Below are 18,431 nucleotides of genomic sequence, written 5' to 3' on the forward strand. Positions count from 1 at the left end.
CCAAGGAGGGAAGGGCGGGTTGAGTTTGAGTTCCCTCAGACATATTCTGCTTGAGTATTGCAGTTAAATTACTGTTTTAAGATACAAGTAGAATGTTTATTAGGGCGAAAGTGGTCTTGACAGAAAGTAAATTTCCGTATGAATGCAGCAGAACCACTTTTAGTAATGTGAATGAGTTGTTGGCATCTGGAACCTACAACTTGAATAGAGGCCATTTGAACACTTCAATCACAAACCAAGTTACAATATTGTACATAAATAAGTATTGAATTATGATGTTTAACACTTTGAATTGACTTTAATGTGACATTATATTTACACTTGCCTTGCCTTGTGATGATTGGCAGCCAGGAGGCTGCTGTGAAGGCCAAGGCCATGGATCTAAAATCTGAAGCCACAGCTGGTTGGAGCCCACAGCTCAGCGGCATCGCACGCACTGTGACGCACACACACACTGTGACGCACGCGCACACACACACACACACACACACACACACACACACACACACACACACACACACACACACACACACACACACACACACACACACACACACACACACACACACACACACACACAGGTATTATGTATATTATGATCGAATCCATTATGCATCCATTATTGTGTCCACCAGGCCGAAAGCATGGGGAGAGAGTATGTTTTGCACTCCATCCGTGTGTGGGCGCGTGTGTGCGTCCGTCCGTCTGTTACCAGCTAATCTCCGGCACCGTTAACCCGGACGATGCCAGATTTTGCATACACACTCCCTGCATGGATGCCAACGATGAACCTCTGCCCCAAACTTTCCAGAACGGCCTGTTCTAGTGCCACCAGGAGGCCGACTTTTGTAAAACACATTTTTTTTATATTACTCCTCCAGATTCGGTCCAAAAATCCTGCAAATCGTTACACAGTATCTCTATATTCATGTGTTCAAGACGGATCTGTCCGATATTTTATATTCCATCCTAATTGGCTAACATTGGCTTTCAAAGTTTGCGGGATTGGCCCGTTTTGAACAAAAAGCCTCAAATCATGAATGCAGTGTGCAATATACGTGAAATCTTTCACAGACGTTCCTACTATATCTGAGGGATGTATCCCATCCTTTTCACATTGGCCTGTTATAGTGCCACCAACAGGTAGATTTTTGCAAAACACATTTTTGGAACAAAATGCCTCAAATCATCCAATTGCCATCCAAGCTTAGAGTATACTCTAAGCATCCAAGGCATATAAAGAAATGGCACCCTTTTCACATTGGCCTATTACAGCGCCACCAGGAGGCCACAACCTGACCTGGCCTGGTGGAGACCTGTGCCCCGAGGGGCACTTTTTCTAGTTCAATATCAATGCACTGTTGAAAGACTCATTGTCGATAGACATAATCGACATATTATTAATTAGTAACGCTAATATTTTATGATAATTACTGAAATATGGAGTGGACGGGGATTGATCATAATAGGCCCGCCCCATACCATTAGCCTCGGTCCCAGGCCAGCCTTACATCTGCATAGTGCATACCTACCCAACCCATATACAGTATAGGCTGTGGAAAGGATGGCCATGGCAGTGTATTTCGACACTTTGTCCACAAGGTGGCGACTATTTCATAGATTTACTTGACTCATTTACCTCCCTCGGGATTCTACTGAACTGAATCATCCTAAAAAATAACAATTATATTACATAATGTATTAAAAAAGTACTTGTGCTTCTTTCCTTATTTCTTTCTTATCTAACAAACGCTAGGGATTGGCCCTAGTTTTATAAGGTGGAGGGAGTCCCTGTGTGTTCCCCCTCTCCCTCCCGGCCTCCCCTAATATTGATGGATGGCCCCAAGTGAGATTGTGTTGTCATTGACTCGTTATTATGCCAAGGAACTGGGAAGGGTGCAGTGTGTGCGCTGTAAGCACTATATGGTTCATCTCATACAATCAGCTCTTGACCTTGGCCCGTTAATTAGGACAATATCGACTCCACGTGACAACAACTATAGCAGTAGGGCAATTGAGAATCTGGTTGGGAACGTGTAGCTATAATAGCCTAAATTAGATAAAGGCTATATAGCCTGGGTAGGCCTAGCCTATAATGATTAAAGAGGTCTATAGGCTACATATCATGTCTTACTTTGTTTTGCTTGGCTGTAGAATAAATGTGCGTTTGTTGTCATATCACACAGATTTACAAACAATGCGGCTGGCTAGGCTATATGATACGTAGGCGTAGGTCTATATAGGCCTATTGACAAAATATAGGCCTATTGAAAAAAACTAAAAATCTGATTACAAAAGATAGACGTTTTGTGTGGTAGGATAGGATATGCCGCGGCAGTATGCAGGCTGCCTGGAGGTCAATATAGCTCACTCCGTTCGAGCTCCTGCTCCTCCGACTGTGCTGTTAATCGTTAAGACCCGTCCCAGTTTGTAAAAATGTCATCATTTGTGTTGGTCATTGTTGTTCTGAGGGAGCAGCAAAGGGGATTCCCGTGTCCCACTTTATCATTGTAAATCGATCGCCGCATAATAATAGCCAGTCATTAGCTAGCCTACCGCGCGTCTCGTCCGTTCAAACGGCATACGGGCACTGGCAGGTGTCCCGATCAAAATCCCGATGCGGCGTGCGTGTGCCTATAGGCTACGCAGCAACGGGATAGTGCGATCTGCAGCGCAGCCCCCCTGCCCGTCCCTAAACGGGGCTGTAGGAGGAACGCTCTCTTCACTGCGTTTCAATTCAAAATCCAAAGGTAAGTGCCCCTATCCATCTATCTGTCTGGTATGCTTGCATGCAGTGCAGGCGTAGTGCAGGGGTATAGCTACTTAAGTTTCTATGCAGTGCATGTTGACTCAAAACGGAATGTCCTGTACAGGAGCACTGCGGTCTGCGGATCCCATCCAAGCACAAACACTTCGCAGTCCAGAGTAGTTTTTGAATAGCCTATAACAACATTAAACGTTAGCGATCATTCATTGGGCTATTCAAACTGATGGTGAACATGAAAAGCATAGCTATTGATACCGAGGATTCTGTTTCAACGGCACGTCTTTCAAGTTTGCTATAGGACGAAATCAAGTGTTGTGTATGTTTCGGCATCTCACTTTTGTCAGTGGAACATGCCTCATTTCAGTCATTTGTGACACTTAATTGCTTTGTGTGAGTAATGAAGTTTAGGTAAGCTATTCTGCTAAAGCCTTAAACTCGAGTAAATTGACAACTGACCAAGTCCTGTCATATGCCTCTCAGATATTGCAGTATAGCTAGTAGGCTAGTTTAGGGTTTAGGCTGTCCTGTTAAAACTGTAGTATGTGTCTATTCTGAACTTTATGAAAAATGACGATATTCAGCTCTCAACATGTTTTATGAACATAAGGACAGGATCAGTCTGCATCAGGTTACATTCCTGTCTGGGACGGGGGTGAGATGCGGCAGAACAGAGGAGTACATGCAGGGCAGCCAGTTAGAGGGATTTCACATCATCAACTCTATACTATAGGCTTCTCCTTGAAACTGCAAACCATGGTGCACAATTAGGTTGTCTTTAAGGGACCAAATAATTTATCACTCCCCTTCTGGATGATTGCCCCATTTTGACGAATGGATTTTGTGTGTACTCTACTCTTACAGACCTGACTTTGTTTCATGCATAGCCTATGTTAGATCTTCCTCTCTCATGTCTGTCCCTCTTTTTACTCTCTTACTCCCTCCCTCTCGCTCCCTCTCCCCCCCCTCTCTCTCTCTCCCTCTCTCCCTCTCTCTACCCCCCCCCCTCTCTCTCTCCCCCCCCCCCCTCTCTCCCCACCTCCCTCCCTCCAGTCTCTCCCCACCTCCCTCCCTCCAGTGACTGATGCAAGGTATCATATTGTTCCTATATCTCCATCTCATAGGTTAGACTCCCAATAATTGGATGGTCACATGGCAGAGAGACTGAGACACCACACACTCTGGAATAAAAAGCCAGCCACCTGTCTGCCCACCGTCATTTGATCAGCGTTGGATCCAGCGGGGACAACTGCCTTGACTTGCTTGACTAATTTTGACTTGAGCGACCGGACCACCTTGACCCAAATATGCTTGTTTTGGATACCTAAAGTGGCAGAAAGTTTTGCGTCAAGCTGCTTTGTGAGTGAGTGCGTCTGTGAGTGCACACACGTGGGTGGTTGGTGTACGTGTGTGTGCCAGGGTCGACCAATCCAGTGAGTGAGTGTGAGTGTGTGTGTGTGTGTGTGTGTGTGTGTGTGTGTGTGTGTGTGTGTGTGTGTGTGTGTGTGTGTGTGTGTGTGTGTGTGTGTGTGTGTGTGTGTGTGTGTGTGTGTGTGTGTGTGTGTGTACGTGCGTGTGTGCACGTGTGTGCATGTGAGAGAGGGGGCTCAAGTGGACCAGGCTATGTGTGCCTCTCAGACAGAGAACTGTCCGGTACTGGAGATCTGAAGGAAGCAGACGAGGAGGATTTGTGAGAGGAGTATAGCCATGGGGCTCGGACAATCCAGCAAGCCTCCTGTCGCAGGGGACAGTGAAGAGGGTGAGCCACATTCTTATACATCATGTTATACGTGTATATCCATTTATGCTATCATAGATACAGATAGAGACAGACAAACAGCAGGTAAACTGCACTTGTAAAAGTTAAGTAATAGAAATCTTAATATATTATCAACAGGAGTTGAACCTGTACGGAAGCCTTGGCCCACATCCGCCAAGACTGTCTGCATGCGTGTACTCATACATGTCGTCAAATCATTTACCTAGTCACTTCAGTAGTACAAATGTACCTGTCATGATAATTACTCATGCAAGGCATGGCTAATGTAATGATGATAAGGTTTGGCTCTGAACTGTGAAGCATCACCTCGGCCAATGTTCCTGCTGCACAAAGGCTTTGTAATTACGGTCACTATACTCAGTGTCATAAGCATTATTCATGGAATAGAATAGAATAGCATGACTGTTGCAACTTGGCTTTGACAGTTAAGATGGTCAGCATCCTTCTACAAAGTAATTCATCTAAATCCTGTTGACTGTTTTGGTCTTTTCTTAATGTTGTTAAGAATCACCTAGCCATCTGTCAGACTGTAGTTTACGGGCTGGGCTCACCACCAAGCCAAGCATCAAGGGAGCTGTACTCTAATGCTTGGAAGTGGGCTCTTCATTTATTCCTTTTCCTTAAGTGGATAATGCAATGTGAAGCCATTGATCTGAGAGTAAATCTCTCTATGAAGGTATTAACTTTGGCTTTACTCCAAAGACTTTACATAAGCGTCAGCGTGTCACATGGCATTTACTTCTATCTAAAGATATTATTTGGATGAAGTGATATTACCGGTATTTGAATGAATCTTTGCTGTTGTTATTGTCATTATTTGGGGACCATCCATTATATTGGACGCATAATGTTTTAACGACAGGTCAAACATTTCTATACTCTATAAAGCGTAATCACATCAGGGAACCTTACATGTTCTGTGTTTTACATTTGCTGAAAATTTAAAGGAAATATTGTTGTCCTCCAGCCTCCAATCTAATAAAATGGGCCAGGTGGCTGTAGGCTGATGATGGTTAACGAAGTGGGCCCGTGACCTGAATGTCCGCTGCATGGTCTGAATCCCAGCGGTGGGCAGGGAAAATGCTAGAGTAAAACTTTCCCCTCCGTCAAATACTGCCAAGGTGCCCCTGTGCCAAACACTGTGCCCAGTTGTTCCAGTGGCCAGCAGTAGAATTACAGTCACAGTGTGGTTTCACTGGGCAGTTCCCAGGTGTGAATGTGAGGTGGGTTTCATCTGTATACAAAACAAGAACCTTCTCAACATAATCTCATCCTGCATGACAAAGCATGTGCTGTGACTGATGCACTGAAATTAAATCTATATTTGTTGGATACCTTCTTTCTATTGGAAGCTGTATCTGTCTGTATCCACTGATGGAAGAGATCTCCATTATTGGATAGCTGTCTTGTTCAGTCAGTGCTGTAAAATGTCACACACTCATGACTGCGCTTCCCTGATGCACAAATTACTCAATATGCTGACTCTCTTCTGTCAGACTGACCAGTGTAAAATAAATCAATGAGTTTGAAGTCGGTCAGTTGGACGGCTCTCGCGATACATGAACTACAGAGCTGATATACATATTGTCTTTGAAAATATGTTATGACCAGAGACATGCTTGTTGCATGAGTCCATGCTTCTCTGCCATAATTACGACCTCCCCCAAGGGACCCTTGACTCAATTGACTATCAGTTAGAACTCTCACCTGGTATAATCATCAGGTTGGAATCAAAGCCAGAATATGTTCTGTTGAACTAAAAAAAGAAGTGTGTTGCCCACAACCGTTGGCCAGTGGGAGAATACTGTAGTGATGAAAATAGAAAATGCCTTTCTCGGTGGAGACAGAGATCATGACATTTTTTTAAATTCACATCACTGATATGCTCTAATTCGTAGGTCTGAATACCCAGACTGATGTTTTTTGACATTATTGTTATTGCCGTGACATTGCAGCGGAGTGATTGTTCTTCCTTTAACTGTCCTATATTGCACCTAAGACATTGACATTGCAATTAGAGTGCAAGTAGAGGATAGTGAGAGAGAGAGAGTTGCACAGTGAAGAAAAGAGGGAGACACAGACACGAGAGAAATATCGAACGTTGGATGGATGAAACAATAAAGTGGGGTGAAGAGTGAAAAACAAAAAAAATACATTAATCAAAATGACTTACCTGTAACAGTGGTAGCTGCTGGTGACATATATATATATTTAATGTAGGATGCCAAACTTGCGCTGTGTGTGCGCGTGCATGTGAAAGAGACAGGATAAATGTGAAAGAAAGAAAGAAAGAAAGAAAGAAAGAAAGAAAGAAAGAAAGAAAGAAAGAAAGAAAGAAAGAAAGAAATATAGCTGCAAGCTACAGCGATAAGGTGGTACCAAGCAGGAAGGCAATAAGCAATTGGAACAATATGCACAATAAGCCATAGAAATATGGAAGACTGAACTTCAGAAAAAGAAGGCCATGTAATTGTGACAGGGTCGGTTTTAATTGTCTGGGGGGGGGTCAGGGTTCTTGAAGACTCATAAGCTGAGTTGGCAGTGCCTAGATTTGAACCCATGACACAATCAATTGTTTTATTGTAAACACAATTATGTGTGTCCTGGTTTTGGGCATGTCATTGTCCATTACTACAGTGTGTTCGCTGTTCATGTTTTTACAAACTTCTCTTCAACTGGGATTTCAGATAATGGTCCATAGATTGTCTGTAGAACGTTTCCCGCAAATTGCAAAAAAAAAAATCCAGGCAGAAAATCAGATATAAGCAGTTTTCAGACTGCTCAAAATTGCAGAAATTCTGAGGGCGGAGCTTATTGGTCAAAGTGACAGATGTGTTCCCCATGAGTCAAGGAACATGTGGAAACAAGTACCATGACTTTTGGCCAAATGAGGCATGCAGCATGCCTGTTCAAAAGTTTCATTTTCAAAAAATTGCTATAGCGCCAATTGGAGTAAGACTGGTTTCAGTGCTATTTGGCATGACCCTCTACCATACTGTAAAGTTTCAGAAGCATATGATACTGCATGTATGTATTAGGGGCAGAAGAAGAATTTTCACAAAACAGCAATTTTGTTTCCTTTAATGTGCCAAAAGTGGTACTTTAAAGCAACATGCAAATATTGCACTCATAGTTGTTGACACATTTCAGTGATGGGCCTTGCCTTCTAATTAACTTAAACCTCATATCCAGAGTTTCGGGAAACGGAGGGGAACCGAAATGTCCATCATGAGGGCTAACAGCATTATGTTTCAGTCAGTGCTGGCTCGCAGAATGTTAACAAAATGGACGTATACTTTCCTTGCCTAATTTGAGTGCACCGCTGCATCATTAGCATACTCTCTCACATTACAGCTCTGAAGATGCCAAAGGGGTTTGTGCAACAATTTTCTCTGCGTATTCCAAAGGTGTCGCTCCCAGGGAACCCAGTAGGAGGTTGACAGAGAGCTAGAGCGTGATATTGTTGTGGTATTTCTAGTCCTTCCATTAGTGTTGATTTATTAGTGAGTCTCCTTCTTTCTTCTTTGCAGAATAATTATAATATAATTATAATAATAATGGGTGTTCAATGTATCATTTACAGTTAAACAATAGCTTTCACCTTGCTGAGAGCAACCTCATATATATAGGCTTTGTTGCAGAAATATGCAAAAAGAGAAGTAGTATTAGTTCAGTGATCAGAATCACGTTTTACTCGGTCAATGTTCACTTGACACTGTGTGAGAAACACACCTCTGTACTGTACACCTAGGTTTGCATAAAATGCACTGAAAGGACATGTCCGTGGCATCTGAGAATCAATTAATCAAGTACTGTGCTTAAGTACTTTAATTTAATTTAGGCCTACTTTACTTAGTATTTAAACATTTCTATACTTCTACTCCACTATCTCAGAGGAAACAATGTTTTACTTTTTACTCCACTACAATTATTTGAAAAGTGTAGTTACAAGTTACTTAGTTTGTTTGGGTCAGGACCAGTTAAGCCCTGTACTGTAGCGATATTCAAAAATAGCTGATCTACAAGCTCACAATGTGTCAATCACGGCTCGTTGTCAGCTTGTACATTGTCTATTTTCAAAATAGTTTAGAAAAAATTGTGAAACAGGATATTCATAATACCTTTGCTTTGGTACTTTTTGATGCCAACACTGTTGCACTTCAACAGAGGACCTTATAAAATTATTGTAACTGTATTTCTTCATTGTGGTATTGCTACTTTTACTTAAAGGGATAGTTCAGATTTTTGGAACTTAAGTTGTATGAAATACTTGCCATTAATATAGTGGTTGCAACTGTATTAATTGATTGCCCGAGTCCCATGGTGGGAGTTCTGCTCTGGTTTTGGTCAATATTAAGTAGTTCCGGTCATTTTGTGGGGGGCACTGGGGCCACGCAGTAAAAGTAAATGAATCCACAAAACGAACGTAATTTGTATTGTTGACCTATTTCTAAAATATTAGCGCGACTTTCGTTCAAGTTTAACCCCTCTATCACATGGAACTATTTTTTGGGCGTAGTGATATGGACACAAAAAACATAGTTCTGTGTGATAGAGGGGTAAAAAAAGAACGGAAGTTGCACTAATATTTTAGAAATAGGTCAACAATACAAATTACGTTAGTTTTGTGGATTAATTTACTTTTACTGCGTGGCCCCCAGTGCCCCCCACAAAATGACCGGAACTACTTGATATTTCACCAAAACCAGAGCAGAACTCCCACCACGGGACTCGGGCAATCAATTAATACAGTTGCAACCACTATATTAATGGCAAGTATTTCATACAACTTAAGTTAAAAAAATCTGAACTATCCCTTTAACATCAGAGTACTTCTTCCACCACTGATCACGTCATCATGGATGCCTTGTTATGCATGCATGCAGTCTAGCCGTCATCCTCCCTGTGGGTTAGCTCTAGGAAGCACTGGGTTCATTCATGACGGGGCCCTGCGAGCGCCAGCGACTGAGCAATATGGACCCGCAGGATCTGTTATATAGTTGTCACAGCAACTGGTCTGTCTGGGAGGTTCCTCAAGTGGTCCACAGGTGGGATGAGATTGAGAGGAGGTCGAGGGGGGGGATGTGTCAGCTGTTCCTAATCTTATTATTGTTTATGACAAAAGTATCTCTCTTCAATTAAATTAAAATGTGCTTTATTGACATGAAAGTGGCTGTCCTTGTAAATAATAATTTCTTCTTATAAGTAGCCCTCCTGTGTTCCATCAATGTCAAAAATCAAAAGCATTGTCATAGCTCTCTTCTCTCTCTCTCTCTCTCTCTCTCTCTCTCTCTCTCTCTCTCTCTCTCTCTCTCTCTCTCTCTCTCTCTCTCTCTCTCTCTCTCTCTCTCTCTCTCTCTCTCTCTCTCTCTCTCTCTCTCTCTCTCTCTCTCTCTCTCTCTCCTATTCTCCTGTCTCTCTCCCTCCCTCTCTCCTCCTCTCCTGTCTGTCTTCATCTCCTCCTGGAATCCATCTGAGCGTGTGCTCAATGTATTGCTTATTTCCTTTTCAATTTCGCTGCAGCTGCGTCTATAATGCTGTCCTGTCACTGTACTCGTGTCAACTTCATCTTTGAATATGCATAGGCCGCTCAATGTACTTCATCTTTTAATGTTTTAAGTTTAAAAATAAATGTGTACTTTTTCGCTGTGATCCGTGTTGGTCTGCTGCTGTCCATCGTCGTGGTGCTGAACCAGAGAGAGAGACAGAGAGAGAGACAGAGAGAGAGAGAGAGGGAAAATAGAGAGTAAAGAGGGGAAGACCTCATCAGACACCATTCTACCAAGGTGCTCAGGAGCAATATGTACACTATTACCTATACTCTTGTGCACTTTTTGTTTGAAATTCAGCTTGACAGTTAGCCCACAACAGAGCAGGGTGGTTCAATGGTATAACTTATAAGTTAACTCTGTTACTGAGCAAGGAATAAGCCACATTGATGGTGGAGGCTAAATTAGAGAGACCAAGATTCTCCTTTATTTGCCTTGATGGAATACACAATTGAAATTAAACAAAACATCAATGCCAAAGCACTCAGTTTAATTCCTCCACTCCCCAGTGTGTGTGTGTGTGTGTGTGTGTGTGTGTGTGTGTGTGTGTGTGTGTGTGTGTGTGTGTGTGTGTGTGTGTGTGTGTGTGTGTGTGTGTGTGTGTGTGTGTGTGTGTGCACGTGCGTGTATGTGTATGTGTACGTGTGTGTGCGTACGTGTCAGTGCCTGGATGATGAGGGATTTAGGCTACTGCATATTCAGCAAGGATTCTCTGTATTGTTTTCACAGTCCGTGACCCAAACATAAACTAATCCCGCTCTTGATACATGCAGCATATCAAATAGTTTTAAACTGTATTTTGGTTTGTTTTATACAGATGTTCCTTCACAAATCAAGCTATTCTCACAATTAAATACATTCCTGTTACACAGTTCAATCCCCAGTGTTCATTTACCGACCCATGAGAGTTGATTTGGTTACATTTGTGACTGGGGCTGGCAAATAGGGACAGAATGTAATCTGTAAGGAGATATGACAATTTTAAACTGGTTGGACCAAAATAGCCATAGCTGAGAAAAGGCCTTCTGAATATTCAGAGAACATTTCACCTTGAACCCCTCAGGTCCTCCACTGCTGGCCTGCTTGAAGTGCCTAAAAAAATGTCTACAAAAAAATATGGTGAGGCAGCCTTCTGCTTCTATGGGCCTACAGCCCATGGAATAGACTTAGACACGCACCCTCTGTAGACATTTTTAAAGCTCAACTGAAGACTCACCTTTTTACTCTTGCTTTTAATTGAGTTTTAGTTTTAGTTTTAGTTGAGTTCTCTATTCTGACCTTTTTCGGTGTGCTCTGTTTCTCGTCCATCTATGTTTTTATGCTTTTATTTTGTTTGCTCTTTACCATTGTTTTATCCTTCTAACTGCTTGCCTGTGTTTTATTGCTATTTTTATGTACTTGAAGCACTTTGAGTTGCATTTATGTATGAAAAGGTGCTATACAAATAAAGTTTATTATTATTATTATTATTATTATTATTATTATTGAACTGGCCAGAAGTGGGTGTGACGATGGGACCAGCCCCTAACCACCCCCACACACGTTTTAGCTGTCAGCACTAGAAACAGTAGATCAGACAGACCTGCTTTTAATTGCAAAAATGTACAGTATAGTAAAACAGTAACATTTTATGTAACCTTATGTGGCAGCTAACCAGGACAAAATTCCCTAAAGGGAAGAATGCTTTGAGTTAAACGCCTAAACCCCCTATTCTTTCTTAAAGCAGCATAACCTTACTGCAACAAGTCTTCCCTCCCCCCCCCCCTCTCTCTCTCCTCACCTATGTACAGGATGTATCAATTCCTCTGATCTCAAGGCTCATGCAGTTCTCTCATCCAAAGTCGCAGCTGTCTTTCTAAAATAACCATCACAGCAAGACAAAATGGCCACTTAGCAGCATGTGTGTGTGTGTGTGTGTGTGTGTGTGTGTGTGTGTGTGTGTGTGTGTGTGTGTGTGTGTGTGTGTGTGTGTGTGTGTGTGTGTGTGTGTGTGTGTGTGACCTAATATGGTCCCATTCAGGGTAGTTTGTATAAACAGTACGACTGAGGAAGAGCCGGTGATACAGGACTAACAGAGCATAACATTATCTGTCACATCCAATACATCCACTCTGACTCATGGCTGTGTGTGTGTGTGTGTGTGTGTGTGTGTGTGTGTGTGTGTGTGTGTGTGTGTGTGTGTGTGTGTGTGTGTGTGTGTGTGTGTGTGTGTGTGTGTGTGTGTGTGTGTGTGTGTGTGTGTGCGCGTGTGTGTGTGTGTGTGTGTGTGTGTGTGTGTGTGTGTGTGTGTAATCAATATCATGATTATTTAAAACTTTTGCCGTGATTACATTTTTTCCCTTGAAAATAGCACATATACTGTATAAGCAAACCTTCAAGGTTTGTGTTGGTTCGTTGATATTATACAGTATAAGAAGTCAAAAACAATACAGGATATATGACTTGATTATTCGATTAACTGAAGACGGTTATCTAAATATCGGTTTCAATATTTCGGTTTAATTGCCCAGTCCTAGTGTCTGTGTGTCTGTGTGTCTGTGTGTCTGTCTGTCTGTCTGTCTGTCTGTCTGTCTGTCTGTGTGTGTGTGTGTGTGTGTGTGTGTGTGTGTGTGTGTGTGTGTGTGTGTGTGTGTGTGTGTGTGTGTGTGTGTGTGTGTGTGTGTGTGTGTGTGTGTGTGTGTGTGTGCGCGCGCGGGGTCAGACAGTGGGTGGTAGATATTCCATCCTCAGGCAAAGAGCAGAGGAAGAAACATTGTGTCCTCTCGGTTGTCATGGCAGCCAAAAACAAACAGGCTTCATCCGCTTTTAAATTGACATAAATGTACCATTACCTGTGACAGCGAGTAACCCCTGGGTCAGGTGTGTGCATGCGTGTGTGTAATGAAACTGCTGCCGAAAACATAGATCACGTAAAATAAAATAAAATAAAACATGATATGTTCACTGTGCTTTCTGCCTGATTCAGTGTGGTTAGCATTAGTAAAACAAGTACAAATATAGCTGCAAGCAGCAATAAGGCGGGACAAAGCAGGAAGGCAATAAGCAATAAGAACAATATGCACAATAAGCCATAGAAACATGCAAGACTGAACTTGAGAAAAAGAAGACCATAATTGAGTTGATTGTTTGGGGGGGGGGGGGGCAGGGTTCTTGAAGACTCAGTTGGCGGTGCCCGGATTCAAACCCATGATTTTGTGGTCCAAAGGCAAGAGCTCTAACAACTGAGCTATCTGGACACAATCAGTTGTTTTATTGTTGTCATTATCCATATGGAGTCTATGCAGCAGATGTCAGAATGATGTCAGAACAGGCAAGCTTCATATATGGACAATGGGCAGGGGCCCTGTCCAGACCCGGGCAGAGGCCTTTTTGGGGCGGTTCTGGACAACCGTGGGTCCGACCGACTTGCCACTGCACCCCCTGTGGTGGTGTGGAACGCGTGTGTTGAATTTGAAGTCGGTGGAGCGAACGGTTCTCCAGTTACGTGCATTACAACCGTACAGACGTACAGAGACATGTATTTAGATGTCTCAGGACTCATGTGACAATGGAATTGCCTTCCAAAATTAGTGGGAGTGGCCAATTGTCACTCAGCTTGAAAAGTCTTTAAATTGTGCCTTTCTGGTTCATTTTTATCTTTGGAATAGAGCTGGGCGGTATTGATATAATATTTATAGCCAAATGATATGACACTAGATATTGTCTTTTTCCGGTCTTAAAGGCTGCATAACAGTTATGGGATTCAACTTTCAGAACTGTTCCAGCTGAGTGAAATGAACATTGAATGGCTCTACTGTTTAGTTGTCTTATGACTAAATAATAAATAATGTCTCAAAATGTTTTAGTAAATCTCTTCTGAAAGCGCCAAAGGTCATACCCAGAATATTGTTGCATTATACAAGGTACTCTGTCAGAAATATCTATAGCCTCCTATACGATATTTTACTTTGGTAAAACTTATTCAATTTCTATTTTGTAAGAAAGTTAAATAATCTCTGTCCTCTTCTCTGTCCCCAGTCAACTTCGACCACTTCCAGATTCTAAGGGCTATCGGAAAAGGGAGCTTCGGAAAAGTAAGTTATTTTCTTGGGTCTGGGGCACTTCAAAAACAGTCTATTCTGGGACCTTATAATTGAAAACAAAAACAATTCCCCTTGCAGTTTTAAGTCTCAGGGCTAGTGGCACTGAATCAAGCACATGGCTAGCCAGTTGTTGGGTATTGAGCCTTTGGCTGTACTGTATCAATAGAGAGTATGCGCATGCTTAAAGTGAATGGCACATCGAGTGGCAAATCGAGTGGCAAAGCAACAGGCAAAGTGAGTTTAACATTGTTTAATGTTGTTTAATGCAATCAGATATGACTTTTCTGTGTGGATGTATGAGCTGTCAAGGCCAGAAAGTATTTTTTTGCCACTCAGTAGGCGTTCCTGCATAACTTCCTGGTTTGATGATGATGTCACGCGCATACCCTCTATACATTCACTCTAGCCTCTGGGCAAACCTGGTGCACTGGCTGTTATTGTATTTAAACCTAACTGGCTTTGTGTCAAATTTCGTGAGCAAGCAGTTTGTGGATGTACAGTATGAGTCTCGGTGTAACGTGATAGCGCTAGCAATCATCTGACCTCTGATTATTTATCATATGCAGTGCAGTGTCTCCAAACACGCATCAACTCTAATCTATTCTCCACACAACTGTCCCAAGCGCTGGGGAGACACACTCACGGACACTGATATGCTATTTATGCTATTTCCCAATATCTTTTAATTTGTTTTACAATAATGACGTCCACAATAACAATTGAAAGTGGTTAAATTGGCACAATGATCGTAAATACAATTATAATTATAAATAAATGATTTGTGATTCATGTATTTGGGGCCTATTTTTTCTTTCCGTGGTCTTCATTAAAGTTTTAAAGTACCAAAAGTATAAAGTACTCATTATGCAGAATGTCCCATTTCACAAGTTCAAAATGTATACACATCTTTATAAAATAGCAGATCTATAAGCTCACGATGCATCGTTATGCATTGTGATTTGTGAGATCGGCTATTTTCAAATGGCCGAAATATAGGGCTGAAGTGGGTAATGTATGTTTTGTAATTATTATCAAAGTCTACAAAGTAACTAGTAACTAAAGTTTTCAAATAAATGTAGTGGAGTAAAAGTACAATATTTTCCTCTGAGATGTAGTGGAGTAGAAGTAAAAGTACTGGAAATTGGAAATACTCAAGTAAAGTACAAATACCTCAAAAATGTACTTAAGTACAGTACTTAGTTACTACTCCACCACTGCTGTTGTGCAGATAAGCAGCGGACTCATCACAGTGGCTGGCAGGCCCGTTCAGTAGAGGAAGGAGTTGTGATCTGGGTTGGGCTGATTGAGCGGACCGGCAGCTGCACAGATCCCTCCTTCAGATAGCCACAATCACTAGGCTCATTGACGCTCAAAGCAGCACCAGCAAGAGATGTGGTTGTTGTCTGCTGGAAACCCTGCAATCTTCATATTTCACTTGTTTTATGATTTATTTTGCCTCAAATGAATGGCATTCTTTGGGCCGATTCATACTCCTATTTTACCGCTGTTTCGGCGCTGTAGTGCCGAAATGATTTCGGCTCGTCAGAAATTTTCAGTAGCACCGAAGAGCCGACTTTAGGACGAACCTCAAATGACGTCACATTGTAGGCTCTACAGCGCCGAACCGACTTTTATTCGGCTCTAAAATAGGAGTATGAATCGCGCCTTAGTCATACAAAAATGCTACGCAAAAGCTGAAAGTTGAAAGTGAAAGTGGTTATAAGTCCATTCATCACAGAGGTTAGTTTTACCATTTCCCCAAAAGGTAATGGTTTTGGACATACGAGATATCCACTCGGTGAAGGTGGGTATTAACTAAGCATGTAATGATATATCGTATATCGCGATATATCGATATTATATCCCGACGATATGTATCGATTTATTAAAAATAAAAATCGAATGCAGTCACTTTGCAGTATAGAGGCCTGCAGAGGGGAGCTGTGTCTGACTGTGCCCAGGTGATGGTCGTTAATTGATGCTCTTTAATACATCAAGGAAGGCAATTATGTTTGCAATGTAGTTAAATAAAAATTGTGAAAAATCGTATCGTGAACCTCATATCGTGATACGTATCGTATCGTGAGTTGAGTGTATCGTTACATGCTTAGTATTAACATATGGCATTGTGGAAATGCAGTCTTTCAATGCAGAGCAGGGTAATCTACAGCCCAGACCCCATCTAGATGCAGTCTTTCAATGCAGAGCAGGGTAATCTACAGCCCAGACCCCATCTAGATGCAGTCTTTCAATGCAGAGCAGGGTAATCTACAGCCCAGACCCCATCTAGATGCAGTCTTTCAATGCAGAGCAGGGTAATCTACAGCCCAGACCCCATCTAGATGCAGCTAAAATACACATTCGCAGCCAGACACTCAGGGTGTCTAATTTATTTTTTTCCTCCACTGCCTGATGAAAAGCTGTGTTAATTTTCAAAGCAGTGCCAATAGTTTGGCTCAGTAACAAAGCAGTCAGAGTGGATTTACAGTATGTGAGTATTGAGAGAGATGGCTATTGTCCTTCATTACTGGCTTGAACTTGCATTTAGCTACAGTATAATAGTTAAGAATGATCAAAGTTCACAAGAGACCAGCATTACTCTCAGAAACAAAATCACAGCTGTGACAATTGTCAGAGTTTCCCCAGAGAGTGCTTGATCAGGGGCCTGAATGATAAGCATTTAAAAGGTGCCTGACCCTTCCTTTCTAATTACAACGAACTGCAGGGCATGGCAGAAGCTGGCAGCAGCTGGTGTGATTGATGCAATTCTCACCGTTCAGCAAGACATAAATGTGTAATTGTATGCCTTGCCACGGTGTGTGGCTTCATGAATCAGTTGGAAATAAATAGCTCTGAATGATTCTTAACCGTATCGAAGGATGAATTAAGGCACAAAGAAGCAAAGTTGTCAGACAAATTCTAAACTCCAGATAAAATTGCTGAGTTGAATCAACACTTCAACAGTCAAGGATTTTGATATGTATACTGCCTAGGATTGCAACACACACACACACACACACACACACACACACACACACACACACACACACACACACACACACACACACACACACACACACACACACACACACACACACACACACACACACACACACACACACACACACACACACACACACACACACACACACACACACAGAGAGAGAAAGAGAACTTTTTGTGTAGGTGTCAGTCAATCAATAGGCTGAATGAACCAACCTTGTGCCCCCAGGTTTGCATTGTGCAGAAGAAGGACACTAAGAAAATGTACGCCATGAAGTACATGAACAAATTGAAGTGTGTTGAGAGGAATGAAGTGCGTAATGTCTTCAAAGAACTTCAGATTATGAAGAACCTTGAGCATCCTTTCCTCGTCAACTTCTGGTAAGCCACCGTACTCTCTGTGTGTGTGTGTGTGTGTGTGTGTGTGTGTGTGTGTGTGTGTGTGTGTGTGTGTGTGTGTGTGTGTGTGTGTGTGTGTGTGTGTGTGTGTGTGTGTGTGTTGGTTTCCCTTTTTAAATAAATGTTTGCATCATGGCTATGAGTGTGCAGCCTTTTTCTCTATCTCTAATAAACCCTTTGTTTTGGACCACTACCTTTAGCCCTTTCAATTTATAGAAATGTAAATGCTTTACCAGTTTTATTTTTGCCTTTTCTTTGGTGATCGTGCAGTACAGACACATGCAGAGTGTGCCATTAAAGTAACACCTTGCATGTGTGGGTTTGGATGAGTCAGTGTTGACCACTGCAGAATACCCACATGCACCTCGGTGCTTCTCACTCTGCACCTCGGTGCTTCTCACTCCCCTAAGCTGCTAAAAGCTAAATGTGCTTCGTTCGCTCACTGATGTGAGATCTAACTTTTACAGGCATTATTACTCACTTCTCTTGGCATTGATATCGCTGCACCCACAGCTTTGACCGCACGCAGTAAATGGTGCATCATTAAAAGTGTCAGTTGCTAAAAACCGATCCATTTTCTGTCATTCGCATTTCTCTGTAATCCGCAAAGTATTTTATTCCTTGTGTCAATCATAGTTCTATCAAAAGGCAATCAAAAGGTATGATTTGTAATGGAAGTGTCGACTTTTGGCTGCCTATGCCACACTTGATTAGCGATTCTATTCAAGTGCTTTTGGGGGAGAGAGACAGATAGACAGACACAGATGACTGGGCGATTATCTCGCAGGATTTATTGTTACTGCCCATCTTATTAAAGCCAATGCCTTATGTCGTTTAGTAAAACATAGCCTATA

The 18,431-nt window shown here is 42.1% G+C and overlaps 1 protein-coding gene across 1 annotated transcript in view; it reads left to right on the plus strand.

Annotated features, from left to right (window-relative positions):
* Positions 1–17,425: 17,425 nt before the first annotated feature.
* stk32a (serine/threonine kinase 32A) overlaps positions 17,426–18,431 on the plus strand; it is a gene marked incomplete at its 3' end in the record, with an annotated part of 110,879 nt that continues 109,873 nt past the window's right edge. The window contains exon 1 of the mRNA XM_079508717.1: positions 17,426–17,559. Coding sequence (XP_079364843.1) covers positions 17,441–17,559 — 119 coding nt within the window. The 5' untranslated portion in view covers positions 17,426–17,440. The remainder of the gene's footprint in view (positions 17,560–18,431) is intronic.

This window comes from Electrona antarctica, assembly GCF_951216825.1.
Source record: "Electrona antarctica genome assembly, chromosome: 8".
In the NCBI taxonomy this organism is placed as follows: Eukaryota; Metazoa; Chordata; class Actinopteri; order Myctophiformes; family Myctophidae; genus Electrona; species Electrona antarctica.